Raw genomic sequence first — 23,456 nt, 5'->3', positions numbered from 1 at the left:
CTATATCTATCAACTATCTATATTTATTTATCTATCTGTCCATCTCACAGATACACAAGAGAGCATCGCTTTATTTCACCTCTTTTTTTGTTAGAAAAAAGTAGGCCAGAAGATAAAAATAAGCAATGATCTTAGTTGTGCATGCAGTTATTTTCAGAATAAGGCAATCTTTCATCATCTTCCCCAGACTTTTGAAGGATGGGTAGAAATCAAGTTAAAAAGAAAAAGAGAACAGTCACACCAGTATGTCTGGTGTGGGCCACCCAAAGTCCAATCCCCCTACACTCTATGCCTGAAAGAGGGCCTGTCCCAAACACTAGCTACAAGGGTAGCACGTTGGGTGGATAAATTATGTAGGGGGATTAGTTAAGACATGTGGGCTCAAGAAAGGAGGGAATTTAAGTAAGCATTACTCTGGCATTATGAATATTTCTCCTTGATTTTGGGAGAAAGAAAATAAAAAGAATGATACTCTATTATATTGAAATAAGTAAACAAACTACCTGGCTGGGGAGAGCACCTTCATGAAAGTGAATTCTGAATTTAGACCTAGAATAAATCAGAGATCTATTGTGAGATAAATCAGCAAACTTACAGCATACTGAGTATTGCACACAGTACTGAGCATACAAATGGAGAAGGAAACATGGTTCCAGCCCTGCTGGAACTCACTCCCTAGTGGAGAAGGGCGACAAGGAAATGAATACCAAACAGTAGCACCAGAAGAAGCGCCTCAGGAGAACGCCACGTGATTGCTACTGAGGGCAGGGAACTCAAACATCTAATTAAATTTTTGAGTGGGGTGAGGTGGGCACAATTTGAAATAAATGCAATCCTATGGCTAGAAGAGCAAAGGGGGATCAAGCTCGATGAATAGTTCACTACTGAGAGAGACAGTCAAGCTCTGTTTCTTCTGTACTTCGTCACGGCAACTTTAACCTATTTTTTGAAGCACCTGACTTATTTCTGGAAGATACTGTAGACTTAATGTTTAGGACAGGGTTTTGAGCCTTTTTAATAAAATGCTGACTTTGCAAATTGTGCTCCTCACATAAGGTAGTGTTCTGGAAAGTGAAGTAATTTAAGAGGCTTGTTCACAAAGAAAAATGCTTTCAGTACTTCATGTTAGCCCCTGAATTGGCCGAATAGGGTGTGTTCACACTGTACTTCAATAACAACTTATTCACTGCTGTATCAAGGTGTTTGCCCTTCAGTAGCAGACAAAAGACAGAACATCCCAGTGTATGTTCATGGGATAAGAAAATGTGGCGGACTAAAATTTTGAGTAATAGAAATACTCTAGTTAACTTAATGATAACCAGAAAAATTTCCTTATTTTGTTTTGTTCATTTATTATGGGTCAAAGCACATAATAAAAAGTCACTGAAAATATTTTACTAATTTTTGATGGTTCATAATGATGTACTGTTTCAAGTTAACATCCTTACCACTAACTATGATTACAGAGCACAGGTGAGAAGACAGGAGACCCAGGTCACTCCCTGGAGGCTATTTGGGGAAATAATCCCTAATATTTCCTTATTCGATTTTCATACACTACTGGGCAGTAAGATTACAGTTAATAGACTATTCCATTTCAGTAAATACATTTTATTACATTTACATTTCAATTCAAAGACAACCTAAAAATGTTAAGTAATTAACATAGCACTTCTTTACCTAAGAATTTAAAAACATTCAGAATTGTTTCAGTCTGGCTATTCTTATATGCCATTAAAAAGCAGAATGTATTCAGAATAACTTCTTCAAAATGTTTTCATAAGTATTTCAGTGAATGCTTCATGCTACATTTCTTCAAATTATTGAATATATAACTCAAAGAGTATAATACAATGTATTAGCAACAAACAAATCAAAATTTATACCCTGATAACTATTGAAAGGCATACGTTGGGATTGTGTGGGATACAAAGTAGTCTAAGACACTAGTGAAAATTAGGTCTGTGTTTATATGCTGTCCATTCAAAAAAAAAAAAAAAAAGGAATCAAGACAGCTAAGTTAGGTTAGTGCAAGCTGCTCTGAGAGACGCAGAGTTTGCTACGATTTTGCGGTTGGGCACCTGACATAAGTCCCCAGTGGTGGCTGGGAACAACTGTCCAGGGTGCTAGGACAGAATTAATTACTACATTGGGACGGTGTTCTGTGTGTTCCTGCTTACTTTCTTTGGTGGTCCCATGGATGTAGGAAACATGCTCTATTTGTTTGTTTGTTTTTTTTTTTGTGGTACACGGGCTTCTCACTGTTGTGGCCTCTCCCGTTGCGGAGCACAGGCTCAGCGGCCATGGCTCACGGGCCCAGCTGCTCCGCAGCATGTGGGATCTTCCCGGACCGGGGCACGAACCCGTGTCCCCTGCATCGGCAGGCGGACTCTCAACCACTGCGCCACCAGGGAAGTCCTCTATTTGTTTTTTCTATCCGTTCTTCTCATGGACAATTGCTCCCTTCCTACACTGCCCTGGAACCTCTGGACAACGTCCTCTCTTCACGCTGCCCTAATGAGGAGCCACGCCCACCACCAGGCTCCTAGTCAGCCTGCAGTTTCAGTATATCTACATGTTTTATGATTTTCCTTATATATCTTGAACTCTTATATTTCCAACTCTTTGACATTTAGCATTCCAAATTAAGCATTTCTGTCTTATTATCTGCGGTGGACAAAGGCAGCAGTTATTAAATGATTGCGCAATTCTGTTTCCATAAATTCTGTCTGAGCAAAATGATTCAGTGGCTGGAATGCCCCCCTGCTTTTAAAAGTTACTGAGTCATTCCCAGCTTTGTCTTCTTGGATTGGCCTATTCTGTCTTATAAGGAAAGATGGTAGGCTGCAGAGTCTCGGTCATGATTGTGCCAAACCACACGGGAAATTCTAAAATCTCAGCTATTCAGTTAACAAATATTTACTGGTAGTTTTGCAGTGCTGGATGTTCCTGGGCTCATGACCTAATCACTACCTATGTCCCCAACACCCACATTCTGCCTGAGATATAGCAGGCTCACAGTGAAGTGCATCAAACAGATCTGTAAAGAATAAATGGCTCCTTGTCTAGGAGCAATTTGCAAAGTTTTTGCTCCCTGGCCCTAAAGACATAAAAAGTTAAATAATAATACACGGTAAGATATATCCCCCCAAGGAACAGGATGACTCCAGAGATGCTGGTGATACTGTGGTTCTGTGTTTTTGGCTACACTGCCATCCCAGAGGTGACAGGGGCATGGATGAAGTTCTGAAAATGAAAGGACACAGCCAGGGTGGTCTCCACTGACAGTGCTCTAGAGCCCTGTGTACTGCGATTGTGTAGGGAGGGTTTCTGGGAAGCTCAGGTAATGGTCCAGACTGGGAAGTAGGCAATGAGCAGTCACAAGCTGGTCCGAGGCTGAGCTCAGGACTGTGACAAGGGGCTTAGCATGAACAGAACAGCCAGTTGACAGAGACCCAGGGACCAGAGTCAGGGAGGTGAGTGTAGCTGGAGGAGAGAATTAGCCTGCTACACAACTGCCCTTTATGGTAACATAAGCAAACGGAAACAGAGCTGATGTGGGTCCTTCATTTGTTACTGCATTTTCCATAAAGCATCACTCTCAAATATGTGAGACCCTTGATCAAATTTTCAAATCTCTGGCCTTGGCATTAGACTTTATTACAATACCCAGGTGTTTTTAAACAGAAGAAATGGCCATGTTGAATTTTTTCCATAGATGGTAATGTAAACACATTTTATAATACTTAGAGCAAACAATCTTTTTGTTCTTTTCCTCCTTCCCCCAGCAAGATTCTCTGCAGTGACTTGAGGGAGGGAACACTTAAGACATTAATTCTGTGGAGAGAGTGTTACGAGGACGCCACATTTTTTTGTTGACTCAAGTCACAAAAGCAGAAAAGCTTACTTAATTGAGAGCATATTCTGCATATCCCATACCCACATGTAATACTAAGAATATCTTCATGTTTTTCGCCTAAGGTAGACAATACTTCTAGAAAACACCCAAAGGTTGAAAACATTTAATATGCCACTCCCCACATTGCTTCATTTTTACTCATCAGACTAATTCTTTTTTTTTCCTATCTCAGACTTTTAAAAAATAATTAATTATTTTGTTTGTTTTACTGGAGTATAATTGCTTTACAATGTTGTGCTAGTTTCTGCTGTAGAACCAACTATATGTATACATATATCCCCTTCCTCTTGAGCCTCCCTCCCACTCCTCCGCTCCATCCCACCCCTCTAGGTCATCACAGAGCACCGAGCTGAGCTCCCTGTGCTATACAGCAGCTTCCCACTAGCTATCTGTTTTGCACATGGTAGTGTATATATGTCAGTGCTACTCTCTCAGTTCGTCCCACCCTCCCCTTCCCCGCCTGTGTCCACAAGTCATCAGGCTAATTCTTAATGGTCTTGCCTACGAGTTGGCAAACTTGTTCTGTAAAGGACCAGCCAGTAAATATTTTAGGATTAACGGGTCACATACACTGTCCCAACCACTCAAGCCACTGTAGCAGAAAGCAGACAAGGGCAATATGTGACAGATGGACAAGGCTGTGTTCTAGTAAAACCTTATTTATAAAAATAGGCGATGGGCTGATTTGTCTCAAAGGCCATAGTCTGTTGACCCCTGGTCTAGCCCTTCAATATTAAAATTATATTAAAATTATTATGTTTACATGAAAAGAACAAAACATCTCAACACACATTATTTCTATCCAACTCTACCTCACTTTATGAAGGTAGTAACTGATACTAGTATATATACGTATTATTATAAACATGCCAAAATACCTAACAGCCAAAAGACTTAGATTTCATCCTTTACCTTTCAAATATGTTTAATACAGACCAGCATCAAGGAAAATTTCAGAGAAAATCTGTCAAGAAGAGTCTAGAAAAAAAAAAAATCCAGCTTGTCCAAATTTGTGAACTCCAAGACTAATCTTATAAGATATTCAGAAAAGCATATAAGCCACACTACTTTGGTAAAATATGTCTTGAAAAATAAATCAGAGAAGATGATATTCTCATATGCATCCAGATGAATTTCAAATCTTATTATGGAAAATGGTAAAAGAATGATCTAGGCTCCTCTGTAATATTTTTCTTTTTAACTGCAGAGTCTTTCAGAGAGTACAAATCAGCAAATGATTCCCCTACTTTATAAGACAGAAATCCACAGAAAGTAACATTCTGAGAAGCCACGTGCTTCTGTTTGAATAGCAGCAGACCACTGAAGGTACATATTTGATTCTAAGTTTCCTGTAGCCAAGGGGTGGGCACTTGGTGGGACATGACTGGGGATGTGTAAAGTCAACATTAGGCCATAGAAGGAGGCTCTGGCAATTGTGGTATGCCCATTCGTGGCTGGACAATGACTTGTGAATCTGTCACTTGCAGTAAAGAACTAGCCTATTAAAGAGGACACAAACAGATGGAAAGATATACCATTGTTCTTGGATTGGAAGAATCAACATTGTGAAAATGACTATACTACCCAAGGCAATCTACAGATTAAGTGCAACCCCTATCAAACTACAAATGGCATTTTTCACAGCACTAGAACAAAAGAATTCACAATTTGTATGGAAACACAAAAGACGCCGAATAGCCAAAGCAATCTTGAGAAAGAAAAACAGAGCTGGAGAAATCAGGCTCCTGGACTTCACACTATACTACAAAGCTACAGTAATCAAGACAGTATAGCACTGGCACAAAAACAGAAATATAGATCAATGGAACAGGATAGAAAGCCCAGAGATAAACCCACACCCACATGGTCACCTTATTTTTGATAAAGGAGGCAAGAATATACAATGGAGAAAAGACAGCCTCTTCAATAAGTGGTGCTGGGAAAACTGGACAGCTACATGTAAAAATGAAATGAGAACACTCCCTAACACCACACACAAAAATAAACTCAAAATGGATTAAAGACCTAAATGTTAGGCCAGACACTATCAAACTCTTAGAGGAAAACATAGGCAGAACACTCTATGACATACATCACAGCAACCCACCTCCTAGAGTAATGGAAATAAAAAAAAATAAATAAACAAATGGGACCTAATGAAACTTCAAAGCTTTTGCACAGCAAAGAAAACCATAAACAAGATGGAAAGACAACCCTCAGAATGGAAGAAAATATATGCAAATGAAGCAACTGACAAAGGATTAATCTCCAAAATTTACAAGCAGCTCATGCAGCTCAATATATAAAAAAAAAAAAACAACCCAATCCAAAAATGGGCAGAAGACCTAAATAGACATTTCTCCAAAGAAGATATACAGATTGCCAACAAACACATGAAAGAATGCTCAACATCACTAATCATTAAAGAAATGCAAATCAAAACTACAATGAGGTATCACCTCACACCTGTCAGAATAGTCATCATCAAAACATCTACAAACAATAAATGCTGGAGAGGGTGTGGAGAAAAGGGAACCCTCTTGCACTGTTGGTGGGAATGTAAATTGACACAGCCACTATGCAGAACAGTATGGAGGTTCCTTAAAAAACTAAAAATAGAACTACCATACGACCCAGCAATCCCACTACTGCGCATATACCCTGAGAAAACCATAATTCAGAAAGAGACATGTACCACAATGTTCACTGCAGCACTATTTACAATAGCCAGGACATGGGAGCAACTTAAGTGTCCAGCGACAGATGAATGGATAAAGAAGATGTGGCACATATATACAATGGAATATTACTCAGCCATCAAAAGAAACAAAATTGAGTTATTTGTAGTGAGGTGGATGGACCTAGAGTCTGTCATACAGAGTGAAGTAGGTCAGAAAGAGAAAAACAAATACTGTATGCTAACACATATGTAATGGAATCTAAAAAAGAAAAAAAGGTTCTGATGGACCTATGGGCAGGACAGGAATAAAGATGCAGTGTAGAGAATGGACTTGAAGACACGGGGAGGTGGAAGGGGAATCTGGGACAAAGTGAGAGAGTGGCATGGACGTATATACACTACCAAATGTAAAATAGATAGCTAGTGGGAAGCAGCCGCATAGCACAGGGAGATCAGCTCGGTGCTTTGTGACCACCTAGAGGGGTGGAAAAGGGAGGGCGGGAGGGAGGGAGATGCAAGAGGGAAGAGATATGGGAACATATGTATACGTATAACTGATTCACTTTGTTATAAAGCAGAAACTAACACACCATTGTAAAGCAATTATACTCCAATAAAGATGTTGAAAAAAAGAACTAGCCTAACATATACTTGCATTTTGTGAAATTCTGTGACATTCTGTGAACAATAATGGTTACTTCTGCTGGCTCAGGATAGGAACAGTCACTTAGGATTTGAGGGACTAAGTCAACCCAGCTCATGTCCATTATTACATGCTCTGAGAACAGAAGTGACTAAAACAAGATACTTTGCCTCTCATAATTGGAGAGAGCATTTAAGAATTTTATTTCAAAAGTATCTAGACTACTTGGAGGTTTTAAAATGCAATAAAAATTTCTGACCACTTGGCCATAATGGAAATTTCCATCTCTAACAGTAATATAACACCTTTTTACAAAATGCTTAATAGTTATAAAGTACTTTATAGTTCTAGAACACTGCTACAAACAATAGTTTATTTGATCCTTAACATTTCCTGGTAAGGTAGATGGAACAATTACTACCATTCTTCTGTGATGAGTCCACAGATGCAGAGAAGCTACACAGCTGGTTTCCTGACATGCAGTGAGGAGAAGAACCGTGACTCAAAGCAAGCAGTCTCTCTACTGACTGCACCGTGCCCCTTCCCTTTCAGGATCTTTGTGGATTTGCCTCTTTCGATACCAGATGCTAATGTATGGCTGAAAAATGATGATGCTTACAATGCAGTGTCTTGGTTGGGACAGAATAATAGGGACAGTGATTTAAAAATGACTCTTTTTTTATGTAGCAACTACCGGAAATGTGCCTCATCAACAGCTTTATGGCCTAATTCTTAAATAATATAGTACACTGTATTGTAGGAGGACAATTAAAATTTAGTAAGTACCTGATGAATTGAACTGATGTCAGGAGACCAGAGTCCAGAGAGACTAGGTAAATCATTAACTAAATGAATTGGTTTTCTCTGTACAATAGGAGAAAAACTGCACCTACCTACTTCACAATGAGTTAAGGAGCTCAACTAAGAAAACAGATGTGAGACAATTTGGGATTAAATAGTACCTAATCCACTCAACAAATATTTACTGAGTAGCCATTGGGAGCTAAGCACTGTGATAGATGCTATAATGGGATTAAGCACAAACTACCCTACGCCAATGGAAACCAAAGCTTCATAAAATATGGAAAACTGTTAGGAACTTCAGGGATCACAGACAAACGGAGTTGAGGAAAGGCAGGTGCAGATCAATGAACACGGTAACAGCTTACAACGATGGATAGGCTTACTCTCAAAAAGGAGCAAATCATTCACTGTCCAGTTACAACGTAAAGGCTAAAATACATAGACTTTTGAGTAGATGCAGTAACGTGAACCACATACCTGATTTCAAAGATTTAGTATGCAGCAAAAGAATGAAATATCTCAATTTTTAATCCTGATTACATGTTCAAATCATATGGTTTTGGATATACCGAGTTAAATAAAACGTTATTTAAACAGATGTCACCTGTTTTTTTTTACTTTTTAATGTGGCTACTAGAAAATTTTAAATGACTAAGAAGCCTGACTTATATTTCTTTTGGATAGTGTTGTTCTAGAAGACGTAATACGGCCAACAGAAAAGTCCGGGCAGTGTATGGTTCTGAAAAGGCTAATCATGGTGTATGATGACTTTGTGAGGCGTGGACCAAAGATACAAGAGAGAATGAGTCAAGTGTCATCAAACCCACAAATCACAAAAATTCTGATGGCTTACGTGGGAACACAACTATAGTCAGGAGGAACCTGCAAGGTATTGCTGGTGATTCCAAAGCAAATGGGTTGAAAACTAAAAGAAGCGAGGGCACAGGAATCATTTTATTTCTCCTTCCAGCTGAAGCGCAAATATTTGAGGGAGAAATAAGTCTATGAAATGCTTGTTAGAACTGAAGTCCAGTGTACCTCCAGCACTTTCCCTCCAGCAGTCAGTGACTATTTTGCACACATATACTCTACCTAGAACAATGCTTCATTCAGCTGACAGAGCTCCTCGGTACGTGCAACCAAACTAGTTAATACTGACAATCCACTTACATTATTTGTCTCCAATAAATGTTCAGAAAATAATTAATAGTCTCTACACCCCACACAATCATCAACCAGAATACTGAAGGGACCCGTAGGGATTCAACTGCAAGTGTCCCACGGGAGGCCCATGTCTCATTGAAGTCTCAACACCCAGCCCAGTACTGGTTACACAGTAAGTGCCCAATAAATATTCATTAAATACATAAAAAGTGGTAGTATATTAGAAGGTAAAAGTCCACACCTAGACAATACGGAAAAGGCAGAAACCAGAAATTTTAGACTGGTAAGCCTACTGCTGCAGATGGATCATCAAACAGATGGGGGTGAGCACTTAGAAATGAGGAGCCAGGAGCCAGAAAAGGCCTCCTAAAACCAAGTCACCCAGATGGGCCGTTATTCTTTATTCACCCCGCCTCCACTTGTGCAGAGAATGACTTAAGTAACAGAGTAAATCTTCATGTTCACAAGACCTTTGACAAAATCTCTTATTACACCTTTCAAAAATATGGAGAAATAGCAGGCATAATGACACAGCAGTTCTAAGATGGTAATGAGTAGAAAAATCATAAAGACAGACTGGTGGTTGAGAGATTGAGGTCAGCTTAAAGAAACAGTGTACCAGGGGTCCCTCTGGGTCAACGTTCTTCTTCAGTGAGTTGGGAGAAGCATGAAAGGCATATTTGCAAGTACGATAAAAGTAGCAGGGATAAGTGTGACACTGGATGTGGTTCAGAAGACCCTAATTGGGCTAGAATATCTGAAAACAGCATGATGAAATCTAACAGGAATAAATGTAGGTGGTATGATTAGGTATACAAATGAATCATAATTAGAAATAAAAATACAGAAAAATGAAATAAATGTAGGATGAGGGCAATTTGGCCTGGCAGCAGCTCAGCTATTTATCAGATCGCCACCAGTGCGAGGTGAAAGCTCCTTAGACAATGTCAATGCAAAGGCAAGCTGCATCAGAAGAAGTGCAGTTCCGAATACAGCCTTTTGTTAGTGGTCTTATATTTTCTATCAGCCAGTCCACATTTGGAACGTCGTGACAAGAAGGATTCTGAGGAACAAAGGAGAACAAGCAGGAATAACTGAAGGGATTAGAGATGCTTTCTGAAGAGAAGGCCCACAGATGATATATTAGAAAACTTCACGTTCTTAAGAGTTTTCAATCAGAAGTGGTAGTGTACACTTTGTCTGTTTTCCAGAAGGTACTTTTTTTTTTTTTTTTGCGTTATGCGGGCCTCTCTCTGTTGTGGCCTCTCCCATTGCGGAGCACAGACTCCGGACGCGCAGGCTCAGCGGCCACGGCTCACGGGCCTAGCCGCTCCGTGGCATGTGGGATCCTCCCGGACCGGGGCACGAACCCATGTCCCCTGCATCGGCAGGCGGACTCTCAACCACTGCGCCACCAGGGAAGCCCCAGAAGGTACTTTTCTGAGAAGGGGAGGGAGGCACAGATCTTTTGAGAATCTGATAGAGCCACGGGCCCTGCCCCCCAGGAAAAAAATGTACACACATACGTTTTACAAACAGTTTCAGGGGGTTCTGAACCAGATTAAGAACTCCTAGCTTAGAAGTTATAAAGACCCAGGTTTCTGTTTCGTATTAAAAACTTATTTCTCCCTCGACCTCTAAAGCAATACTCCTAATCAGGAAATTGAGAGAATTCCTATCCTGGGCAGAGGTGTGGGAGAGCAGTTTGGAGCCAATAACCTATAGGGTCCCTCCCAATTCTAGTATTCCCTAATCTAAAAGGAACTTTTGAATAATTTCATAGGATTAAGACAAATATTTAAAACACTATTTGTTATTGTCATTCACCTTACTAGTTTAAATACTCTCTATGCCCATTACACTCCAGAAATAGAAACAGGATCAAAACAAAGGTCATCCAAGCACTAACATAATTTATGAGACATATCTGACAAGGATTTCATTCACTGGATGCACAACCACAATGGCAGCAGGTATACAGAAATTACTTCTTGTCTCCCAAACAATAAAACATTTCCCTCCACAAGTTGCTTTTTGAAAAACTTGGCTGCGCTAAGGGCCGTGGTAGCAGAAGCCCTCCAGCATTTGCAATATCAGTTCTTGTTGTGTATTTGGTTACAAGGATTTTTCTAAGCAGCTGGTTTATATCATCATCACAGGGCATACCCGTGAGTTATTCATTAGCAGCATTACGTAATTTCTGTATTTTGAGTTTATGTTCTAGGTAACTCATTGCTGTCTAAACCTGAAGAGCTTTTGCACCTTAGCTAGAAAGGAGGAGAAGAGATACATCTCAACGTTAACTCCATCCTTACAGGGAAATAAGCAAATGAAAGTACTTGATAGTGATTCTTACTTCTTTAAAATTCAGGTTCTCTCAGAAATCCTAAGCAGGAAAAGTTTTCTATTATTCTTTTGAGATATTTTTCCTGGATTTTGCTTGACTTCCTTCTATTTAAATTCCTACCACTAGTTCTGCTAGTAATCTTGAAAGAGCTCCAATCCTGAAATAATTATAGATGCATTATATTCAAAATTACTTCAATGTTTGCTACCTACAATCATATAAAACTATAATGACATTTTATATATGCCTGTTGCCAATACACAGCACTGCTGCTGGGATATGATTTTCATAATAAGTAAGTATGAGAAAGAGCTGCCAGCCTCAAGGAGAAGGGGTGTGTGTGTGTGTGTGTGTGTGTGAGAGATTAATTTGTTTACGGAACCTCAGTGATAGATGTTACTCGCTTAAAAGCCCCAACTTTATTTTTGTAATTTCCTATTGGACTGAAAAGGCAGCCCTTCATTTCTCCACTTTCTCCAATTTCCGTTGCTGTCATTTCCCATTCAGATCAATTTCTCAAAATGGAAAGAAATCTGCCATCAATGGTAGACTTTAAGTGATATGGAGGGATCACTTTTTTCTAGAAGTAATAGCCTTCCATAAAAATTAATGACAGTGGACCTATTTTCTATAGAAAGGATTGTCAAATTCCATCCAAATCTGTCATTATCTTTTTCTTAGCTAATGACATCCAGACATTAAGGGGTCAGAGATCATTTTAAGGGTTACTTTTGAGTTATACTTTCCAGTTGCTTTAGTTATAAATGCAGCTGATGAGGAGAATTATACAGGACAGTGGTTCTCAAACTTTAACGTGTAGCAGAATCATCAGGAAGGCGTATCAAAATCCAGATTGCCAGGCCCCATCTCCAGAGTCTGCGATTCAGTAGGTCTGGGGTGGGTGGGGACCAATAGGTTGCATTTCTAACAAGTCCAGAGGTGACAGTTGCTGCTGCTGGGGGTCCAGGGACAACCTTTGGTGAACCCCTGGTACAGGATGATCCCTGATATCTAACTGACTGCAACACCATATTTCCTTTCTTAATTCAAACTTTCATGGCTAAGGTTTTTGAATCATACTCTAGATTGGAGCCTAAAATGGCAGACAGCTTCCTGTGGCTTAAGAACCTACATAAGCCACATCCTTCTCTAACGATCCTGTGGAAAACATCCGTAAAGAATGCAACCCCCTTCTGGAAGAAGAAATCAAGCTGTTTCTTGAGTCCCTCCCTCGCTTTCTTTAAACTTCTTACTAAGTATCTGGAGTGAAATTCAACAGGAAAATGGTTCATAAAACCTATCTGGATGGGGCGCCTTTATTGGAAAGAAGACTGGCATACTCACCAGAGAGGAAATATACCCAGTCGTGTGGTGATAAAAACCATGGCAAACATAACAAACAGGAGATCACAAATTTTCTGAAACTTGGCGTAATTTGCCATTTTGGCAGCCTATGAAAGGAAGAAATGTGACAGATTAATTTAGTTAAATTGATAAATGAAAAGCTTCTTTCAATATGCCTGAGTCTCCTTTAAGATATAACCTACCAGAGGCATAAAACTGCCTGCTACTTTGAAATGTCATGCATCATGCATCATATTTATAAATTACCCATAAGTCGAGTGAAATGTGATATTAACCATAAGTAGAACTACTGACTGTCAGAGATTTAATAAAATATTCAGCAACCTGAAAAATTCAATTATATGGTTGATTTCAGGAAAACAGAAAAATATGAAATTCTTGCATTACAGATGATCTTAGCAAGCCAAAGACGCCAAAACAGGAATTTGGCATAAGAGGTCAAAACAGAAACTGCTACATAATCCTTTAAACTTTTAATGAGTCCCAAACACTAAGGTCACGAACTTTATAGAGAATATTGAGCCTTCCTGCATTTTTCTCCCCCTTTCTACTTAGAATGATAGGTTTTCCTTAAACAGGTATAAGGAGTGCTCTGGGGAGACAGTTTCCTGGCTTATCCTCACAAATTTAGAAATGAATGTGTCAAGATCACATTATTTCAGCGAATCCACTTGGGTATAATTTTCAAATTTACATGAATGGGTCATTTTCTAGATGAAAGTCACTCATGTTCAGAATGTCTGTGAGAAGTACACTAATAATTTATGGTAGTGATTTAAGGGACCACTTTTTATATTATAAATTAGTCGAAGGAAGAAATGCATCCCTTTCTCTACCATCTACTTTAAAAAAAAAAATTTATTTATTTATTTGGCTGCACCGGGTCTTAGTTATGGCACTCGGGATCTGCCTGTGGGATCTTTAGGTGTGGTATGCGGGATCTAATTCCCTGCCCAGAGACTGAACTCGCGCCCCCTGCATTGGAAGCGTGGAGCCTCAACCGCTGGACCACCAGGGAAGTCCCTGCCATCTACTTTTTATAGATGATTCTAAGTAAGAACAGGTGACACTGAAAACATAATTGTCCTTGATTACTGCTTTTTACATTTTCACATATAATTCACAGTACCCACACACAGGGTTATAAATCGAAGAGGTCTTTTAAATTCATAACATTATTTTCTACTTCTTGTAAAGTTAAATTAGCTGAGTCAGACTTGAAAGGATTGTTGACAGTATCCACAGAAGCTGTAATTTAATAGCTTTAAGTAAAATACAAAGCTACCAGAGAAATATATTCCTAAGGGGAAATATCTATTAACTGAGTGGAAGCCAGGATTATGAACTTTTAATTTCATGCATACTTTGGATGTGACACCACAACTTATACTAAGAAAGAAAAAAAGCATCTTCTGCCTCCTTCTGGCTACGTAAACCACGTAGCTTTCTTTTACATTCATTCACCAGTATTCAATAAAAAAAGCATTAAACATCCATTTTTCTGAAATGTCTAAGCCATAGATTCCACTTTGAAGAGTCAACATATCTCATTATTTGGATATTCTCAAGCATTATTTTATGATGTCAAAGAGAATCCAAATGATGAAGAACATTTGCTTTTAAGCCACATGACTGGGATTTCTGGATTATTTTTCTTTTCTAGATAAAAGTGGTGGATGATGATTCAACCCACATTTTCTGAATTATGGCTCTGCCAAGCACTATGCCATCCATTTCCCCAGACATTAGAGGTGGCAGATTATACAGGATTGACTTTAAAACTGTATATTGCTATATAAATTTCTACCTTCAAGCATACTTAGGATTTAACCACATGGTAACTGATTTTCAGGAAATTGCCTTTATACTAGTTTTATTTCTCCTTTAAAAAAATGTGCTGAGGGCTTCCCTGGTGGCGCAGTGTTTGGGAGTCCACCTGCTGATGCAGGGGACATGGGTTCGTGCCCCAGTCTGGGAAGATCCCACATGCCGTGGAGCGGCTGGGCCCGTGAGCCATGGCTGCTGAGCCTGTGCGTCCGGAGCCTGTGCTCCGCAACGGGAGAGGCCACAACAGTGAGAGGCCCGTGTACCGCAAAAAAGAAAGAAAAAAAAAATGTGCTGAATAGAATCTAGCTTGACTCACTTAAAAACCATAGCGCCAAACTATCATCTGACGTATCCAACCCATTAGGACTACTTTTCTGTTTCATAACCTTATAGGGACCAGAGTCTTTAATGAAGTGCTGTATACACTTCAAACCTTGACTAATTGCCTTTATAGCAGATTCAATTTTATGGCCTGGAATTTCTGCTTATATTGGAATAACAAATAATTACTTGAGGGCATCTCTATTCTACATTCACAGTGATAGCACATGCTTCAAAGGGGCAGAACTGTGGGCCAACAGGAATAAAAAATAAACATACCGATTCTAAGACCCATTTCTACATGGAATTTGTACTCTGGTAAGTTCATTTTTGACCAGCTATATAAATTTCTTAGGACTAAAATGAAAAACACTATAGTTATATAACCTTATTGAGTATGTCTCTTCATGGAGGCCATGATTAAGAGTAAATACCGCATCAAAATTTTACTTGGGATTTTATCTTTTGAAATATGCTAGAAGCATTTTTCTTTTTCTTTTTTTTTTGCTACTTTAGTAATTTTAAGTGATAATGGTTTAGAAACTTAATCAAAGTGCAACCAATATTTCCTCAGATATTCTTAATACTTACATGCACAGAAAACATAGTTTTTATATAAAATTTATAATTCATATATACTTTCACTATAAAAATACTAGGAATAATATGTATATTGGTAATAAAAACTATGACTACTCATTAATTTCATCAGGATGTACTATTACTAACTAAACTGAGCTATATACGCTTCCCAGATAAATCAGTGTGAAACCTGTAACACTAGAAACAAAACCTATTCAAATAGTAATTTTCCTATTGTAAAACACTCATTTCTTAGGTGTGGAAGGGTTAAGGTTTTTATTATTCTATTAATAAAGAATGCTAACTTGGTGAATGTTTTTTGCACACCACTTTATATACTAAAGTCTCACTTTCACCAATTTAACCTACAAAGAAACACTCTGCAGTTTCAAAGCAGTCATGTACTAACTTCTCCCAGCACCATCTATCAGACCCTAGAAAAACTGATGATCTGGGGGATTTCCTGAATTCCAGATTTTGTCTTCTTACAGATGAAAGAAAACTTTTACCTCTAGAAGAGCGTCGGCTGAATCATGGAGACAGAGGACTAGGGTCCCTACTCGGGCCATGTTGTTGACATATGAAAAGGTAATCAAAAAAATAGATACAAGATGATGCAGGAACATGACGCCAAAGTCCTGGGAAGGAGAAGACACAGGCATGTTAGTTAGGACTTCGCAGCAACACAGCTTTTCCATTCATCTATTCAACCATTCATCCAATAATTTTAAGGCTCTCTATGGGCCCAGCACTGGGAACACTAATGTGAGTAAGAGATAGTTCTACACTTTTGAGAGTTTACTGAGTCCTGGGAGAGAAACACAGGACACCAGTGACTGTGGAAAACGTGATCAACACCAGGACTAAGGCCAAATCATAAAGGATGTTTTGTAAGAAGCCAAGGAATTTGAAGCTATGGGAGAAACAGCCATAGGATTTGGTGAATGAAAAATATTGCCTGCCATATCAGTAAACAAAGGATGTTGTAGCCATCAAGCCATCCCATTACAGCCTCCCCTAGAGTGAGCCCTGAGGAAACTCAGGATGGAAACAGGATGCCCCCCATCTAGCAGTCAGCTGCTGCAGCCACCCCTGACAGTGCACCCTGAGGAGACTCAGGATGAGAAAGCACAGGATACTGGCCCCAGATAGCTGAGGTGCATATCGAAGGAATGATTCCAGGGAGCCCAGACTCTTGCATCTTCCCATATACAGAAAAGAGCTAAATTCCTTAACTTGAGGTATCTGGTTTTCTTTCATTAACAGGAATCTTTTGATGTTCCGACTACCTGGTGTTTGTTGCAAAAAACCCTACATATTCTGGCTCCCCCTTTGTCTCTTCGGAGCAATCTCTCAGAGTGATTGGAGATGCTCTGTTCCCAGCTTAAGGACTCAGTTTTGTCTGTCATTTATTTGACGATGTGAGAATTATGTTTTATTATATAATTCTCAACTTTTAGGTTGTGCCTTTTTTTTCAGTCAACAGGTTTTAAGCAAAGGAAGGTATTACTTGGATTTGTACTTTAGGAAAATCTTTTGGGTAGCAGTGCAGGTCCAACTAGACCACTTCTCTGACTATGAGTGGCTGGAGATTTGGCATCCTTCTCCTGGAATATGCCCAATGAGATGTTAAAATAAGAATCATAATATGTTGGCATTTCTGATGGGTCCTACACAAACAAGCTCTCAATTTCAACCATTATCCATCTACAGTCATTAGAAAAAAATAATTGGCAAAAGTAATGGTAAGCTGGCCATCCTCATTTTGGTCAACTTCAAGGGAGCTGCTTCTTGGCCCATGTGAAAAGATCATCTTTCTCTGGTACTGATTTATCTTCTGGCCACCTGGTTTACTGTAACATGGAATTCCTGTTGCTTAGAAATGGTGTCTCTCTTACTGATATTTTTACTCTTATTTAATCTGAATTTCTCCCAGAGTAAACTTGAACTTCTCTGGGGCTTAAATGCCAGGACTAGCCCTAATGATGATCTACTTGAAACCATGAAGAAAGAGGACTACTCTCTCATGGGCCATTCATGTAGAGATAAATTAGCCAAAACGAGACGCATATTTTGCAACTGAGGGAGAGAGAAAAAGGGAGCAAGTGTGTGCACATATACATATGCTGTTGATGTCAAACAGTCTGGGGTCTGAAAGGTCAACTATGATGACTTTAAAATGGTTTTAAAACATTTAAACAATATTTTTTGTTTAGATCCTGAAAGTAACTAATGATAATCTGTAAGTAATGAAATATTGCTCCCATTAGGTCATTTTTCCATTTACTTCATTGTATAGCTCCCATATTGAAAAAATTTCCAATTATTTGATTTTAATTTATATAACTTAAACCTATAAAGCTATGGATTTTTCTACTGTTTAAATTCCTGTACTACAGAACTCTTTAAGAATATCATTTTATATTTTATAAAATCAAGCTTTAAATGACAATGATGAAATAAAGTTAAAATGGGTATATTTAAAAAAACACACACAATGTTTAAATGGTTCTGTATACACTTTGGTGAACATGTCCAGAGGTTACTTTTCTGCCTTGGAAAGTGCCAGACATTTACTGATAACCATATTGATTTATTACTAGGATAAACAATGTATTAGTTTCTTAAATAAGGTCGAATAATTTAAAAAATGAAGTACAACTATTTCTCTTATTTTCAATTAACCTAGTCTCCGTGTTGCCATGATGGTGAATACCACTGTTGGCAGAATCATCTGTCTTGCATTAATTCATTCTAATGGCCACAGTAGAACTACAGTACCAAGTTGTGCAAACTCCTGCCGCCTGTTGACCTACCACTATACTCCTTCCTCCAGACCCACATTTGCATCTAGTTCTCAGCTCACTGGCAGAGAGAAATGAAGACCATGCTCTGAGTTTATTTAATCAGTGATTATGGACAGACTCAACTTACCAGTTTTACCTACTTCTCTTGATTTTCTCTGATGCTTTTGTAGTCTCTAGGATTTTCCTAAAGCATTAGAGTTGAACAATACCAAAATGCCTAAGGCATACGAGAAAAATTGCTTTGATAACGTTTCCCACAGGAGGATGAAATCTCTTCACTACAGGCTGTTATCAGAAATGTATCACCTGGCATAGAGTGATCTACCAGACAATAGCTACTTTAAAACAATGGATCAATTAAAGTGGAGCTAACCTATCAACTGATATTTTATACTGTTTCATAAACATAATTAAATAAAAACACAGAGTGCTAATTCAACAGTTCACTGAGTTTATATTCGCCCATGCTAAATTCACAGATTTTAAAGTCTAACTAGCTGAGTACCTAACCAGAACAATACTTTCCACATTTCTCATTGTTTAGCCCTAAATGATTGCTCTTGATTCACTGAAAGAGAAGAGGTTTTCTCGATTTAATTTTAAAATGAATAAACATAAACTGATTAAAACACGCATGGAGGATTAGGGCCATTTTATAATTCAGTTTCCTAACATGTATCTGATATATATGTCAATAAATAAAACAACGCCCTTGGCAATATAGCAAGGCTGTACTAAAAACAAAAGCCTTATTTTTCAGATAAAGTTTGCTTTGTGAAGATGATTTTTGCATATAAATCCCCTGGTCCTAGAAAACATTTATGACTGAGGGGCTCAAAGCTATGCTCATTGCAGAAGACCAATTTTCATTATACTGTCATATCTGTATGAACATGAAAAGCATGAATAATGGATTTTGTCTTTTACACTTCTGCTTCAGAAAGCATTATACACAATGAAATACCTTTAATAAAATCCCTGCAATCATTATTTTTTGTTACTCTCATTCCCTCACCCTGACACATTTTTTTGAATAGGCAGTGAATCTGGTCCAAATAACAGTTTTTAAATGAATTGTCAATTTACACTTTATCAGTGCATGGTGGGAAATGCCCATCCTCATGTTTGTTACTGCTGAAAGTGACTGGGTACAGGCAAGTTGCAGGAAACTTAGCATTTTAGGCTGAGAATATTTCCTTCCATTTTCAGTAGCATCAGTTAGGTAGAGATTGTGATTTCTTGTTGGCCCTCATATTGAAGACGGATCCCAAAGTCCTTAGACAAAATTGACGACTGGCCTGGCTACCTGCATCAGTGGTCCCCAACCTCCTGTCATTCTGCCATATGGTTTCTGGATACATTCATAGCTCTAGTCAAGGGGTCCTTCTACATTCCCTTCCTGATATTTACCCTGACCCCAGCCCCTCATTCCAGTGGCTTCTCCTACGTTAATTATCAGAGACAAGGGAAAAAAACAGATATGGACTTGACTCAAGCACGATTAGAATAAGCCTAAAATGAAAAGATTCAAGGAAAAGCCATTCATTTTAATACCAGAAGTTGGTAAGAAAACGCTGTTTTTTCCTTATTATATTCCTGAATGACATTTAGCGAACCCAGAACAGAGTCTCAGTCTGTTCTGTGTAGCTTTCACATCAGAAACTCGTAGGTGCAAGTAAACCTGTAGCTACTTGGGCTCCATCCCCGACTCTTAGAATGAGAATCGGCATCCTTAACTCAGTTCACCAGGGGAATTCTCTGCAAGATAAAAGATCGGCATCAAAGGGCCAGAGAGGTCACCCTCTCATTCAGACATAAGTCTGATGTTCTATGTGATCCAACTCCATTTGCAATGGTCAGGCTGAAAGAGGCTTTGAAATAATACTCTGTTTTCAGGAAGCACCAGAAATTCACCTTGATATACATATTTTTATGAGAGCAAAATTAACTCTATTCTCATTTTTAAACAACTCACTACAAATAAGAAACTTGTTCTCTAAATTCTCATTTGCTGGAGAAAGTATTAACAATTTTATGCAGTTTCTTTTGGGAATAATCTTTGTAACAAATAAAGAAAAGCACTGGTGAACCTTCTCAAAAAGGAGCAAGAAGACCAAGGTTTTAAGTGATGGCTGATTTAGATGCTCACGTATGGTGAAAAATATGACATACCACTATGCAAGACAAAGAAAAGACTCTTCTTTCTTGGGTGCGAATGACATGTGCCAGCTTTCCCAAATTTAATAAATATCATAAATAAATATCATTAATAAACATACTCTAACTCATGAATAGAAATCAGGTAATACCAGGTCAACCATTTAACAGATTTTCAAACTCTCTATAGAACAGAGGGACAGAAACATAATTTGAAACTGATTTCATTTTATGGCAACTATAGCAGTAATAGAAATCTCTCATTTCTGTGTGTTTTGTTTTTTTAAAACAACAGTTTTCTTATTTGAGTCTTCAAGGTACAAAGAAGTTAGCAGGACTTTTAACAGAGTAACATGCTCTTTTTTTCTAGAGATCAATAACACTCTCCCTATTTCTTCCCTGGCGATTGTGCAACCCGGGGGTAAAACTCAGAATGATGGGGAGCAATGTGGCTGTGCAGGAAGTGTACTTCAAGCCTGTAACTTGGAAACGTGCAGGGGAGAGTGTCCACTCAGGTTCCCCCTCCACTCACGGAGATGGGGAGAACTTCAGATAAAACTTACGTGTGACAAGAATAATCGTAGTTAAATACTTTTCCCATTGAGGGAATATGAAAATATAATAGATTTTCAACCTCTGGCTATGGATAGCTAAAGTCCTGACTAAGAGTATGTATATATATACATTCCTCTTAAAAAGCAAAGAAACAAACGACTACAAAACTGTCCAGGTTGTAAAGACAATGACTGCAATCAAAGTATACTCAGAGTGATTTATAAAAATCAGTTGATTCTGATTTGCCCCATATTAGGCAACTTGAAAATTATACCTTTCTCTTACCAGCGCATGAGGCAAGGAGTTCATATAATGTATGTAAATGTAAATGTCAACCTTTGGGTATCTGGAATCTCCCACATTTACTTGGTTATTATATTTTTAGCTGGCCTTGAGTTTTGGCTCACTCTAAAGAGAACCAGTTAAATGTGCCATTTAAAGAAAGGTATTTCAAATAACAAGTTCTTCAAAAATTGTAACTAAAGTTCGCTCTCATTCTCATGTATAGCCTATGCACGCTGGTGTAAATATTTATGGGAAAATCTGGAAATGGATGAAAAATTGTGATTTATTTGGGAAACGTTTAATTATAAAGTAGAGGAGTCCTGGCAGGAATGATTCAATTATCTCATCTCTAAAAGCAGTCCATGAACAAAACCTCATTCACACAAAATCTAAAGTCAAATTTATTTTTACACTTTTTTTCCCCAATAGACTAGATTTTTCACCTTTGGGCCTAAATATATACAGATTTAGGTCCTTGAGGGAGATACCTGTCTCCTACAAATATAATTCTAAAAATAGTAAGTGCTAAGAAATTAATTGGTTAAAGACTTTAAACTTGCTACTGTTACTATCAAAATGTTTTTAAAATATATACTGATAGGCTTCCCTGGTGGCGCAGTGGTTGAGAGTCCGCCTGCCGATGCAGGGGACCCGGGTTCGTGCCCCGGTCCGGGAAGATCCCACATGCCGCGGAGCGGCTAGGCCTGTAAGCCATGGCCGCGGAGCCTGCGCGTCCGGAGCCTGTGCTCCGTAACGGGAGAGGCCACAACAGTGAGAGGCCCGCGTACCGCAAAAAAAAAAAAATTAATTAATTAATTAATTTAAAAAATTATATATATATATATACTGATGTGATGTGAATATCTCTACTAGCTTCTCAAAGCTGACATCCTCACTGTTCACCAAATTTGTGCGTACAGGTGACTCAACTTTAGAGCAGAGAAAGACACACTATGGCCCCCAGGCCAAATCTGGCCCTCATTTGTTTTTGTAAATAACGTTTTATTAGAACACAGCCACATCCATTTGTTTAATTATTGTTTATGGCAGTGTTCTTGCTACAGTGGTAGGGTTAAGTGGTTGCAACAGAGACTATACAGCCTCCAAGTTTAAAATATTTACTAGCAGGCCCTTTACAGAAAAGTTTGATAAGCCCTGCCTTAGAGCCACATCAAAGGCATAACATGGGAAACTCAGCCATGTAATTTGAGATGTGGCAATTGCATAGGCTCAAGGCTGGCTTCATCACATTTTCTTTAAATACAGAATATGTAAGAGGTTTAATTTTCATAGTTATTCAGAAGTAACCCATTATTACTTTCAAAGTTCAGATAAATCATTAAAATAAAAAGTTTTGGCAGGTATCTCCATCAAAATTCTCATGATAAACTATAACTACAACTTCAAGATCATTTTAAAATCGAGGAGCTTCTTCAGAAAAAGCTTGAGCTTTTGTAAAAACAAGAGCTGCCTGTCCGGATGCAATATATTACTCTCTCTACTGCTACATGTGCCATTACTTCAGAGCTTCTGGGAACATACATAAATGAAATAAAGTACTTCTGCGTAAGCAGTGTTTACCCAATCTTTCTCCTGTGTAACATTTGTGGCACATTTTAACATCAAGAAGTCATATAATCTCATCTACTATGAATTATTTAGCTGATATTTAATCTTTAATTGATTTTATTACTGTGGAAAAAGATGCAATAAAATTTTATTTGCACAATAGAACACAGTAAGACAGTGCCCCCAATACCCTCCCACTGTGCCTGGCCAGAGCTCAGAACTTAATTTGCAACTCCCTGGAGTCCTCCTCCCTGCTTTCCTTTCCTCTTCCCATTGAAAGTACACTCTCCAAATGCACTCTGCTTTCAAATGATGTAGCTATTTTCCTTAATTATACACACGTCTTTTTTCTCATTGAATCTTTGTATTGAGATGTTCTCCGTAACTACAAGTCTTGCCAAATTACAAGCTCCAGGAGTTGCAGGCCTTTA

The 23,456-nt window shown here is 38.5% G+C and overlaps 1 protein-coding gene across 3 annotated transcripts in view; it reads right to left on the bottom strand.

The window, feature by feature from the left end:
* Positions 1-23,456, bottom strand: part of CERS6 (ceramide synthase 6) — a 324,132-nt gene that overhangs the window by 39,078 nt on the left and 261,598 nt on the right. For all 3 annotated transcript variants that reach the window (XM_033423492.2, XM_004267262.3, XM_004267263.3), the window contains exons 7-8: positions 16,162-16,290; positions 12,902-13,008 (exon numbers count right to left, since the gene is read on the bottom strand). In XM_033423492.2, coding sequence (XP_033279383.1) covers positions 12,902-13,008; positions 16,162-16,290 — 236 coding nt within the window. The remainder of the gene's footprint in view (positions 1-12,901; positions 13,009-16,161; positions 16,291-23,456) is intronic.

Source organism: Orcinus orca, chromosome 7 (assembly GCF_937001465.1).
Source record: "Orcinus orca chromosome 7, mOrcOrc1.1, whole genome shotgun sequence".
Lineage (NCBI taxonomy): Eukaryota > Metazoa > Chordata > Mammalia > Artiodactyla > Delphinidae > Orcinus > Orcinus orca.
The sequence above is the reverse complement of the archived record's forward strand: the minus strand, read 5'-3'. Positions and strand labels throughout refer to the sequence as shown.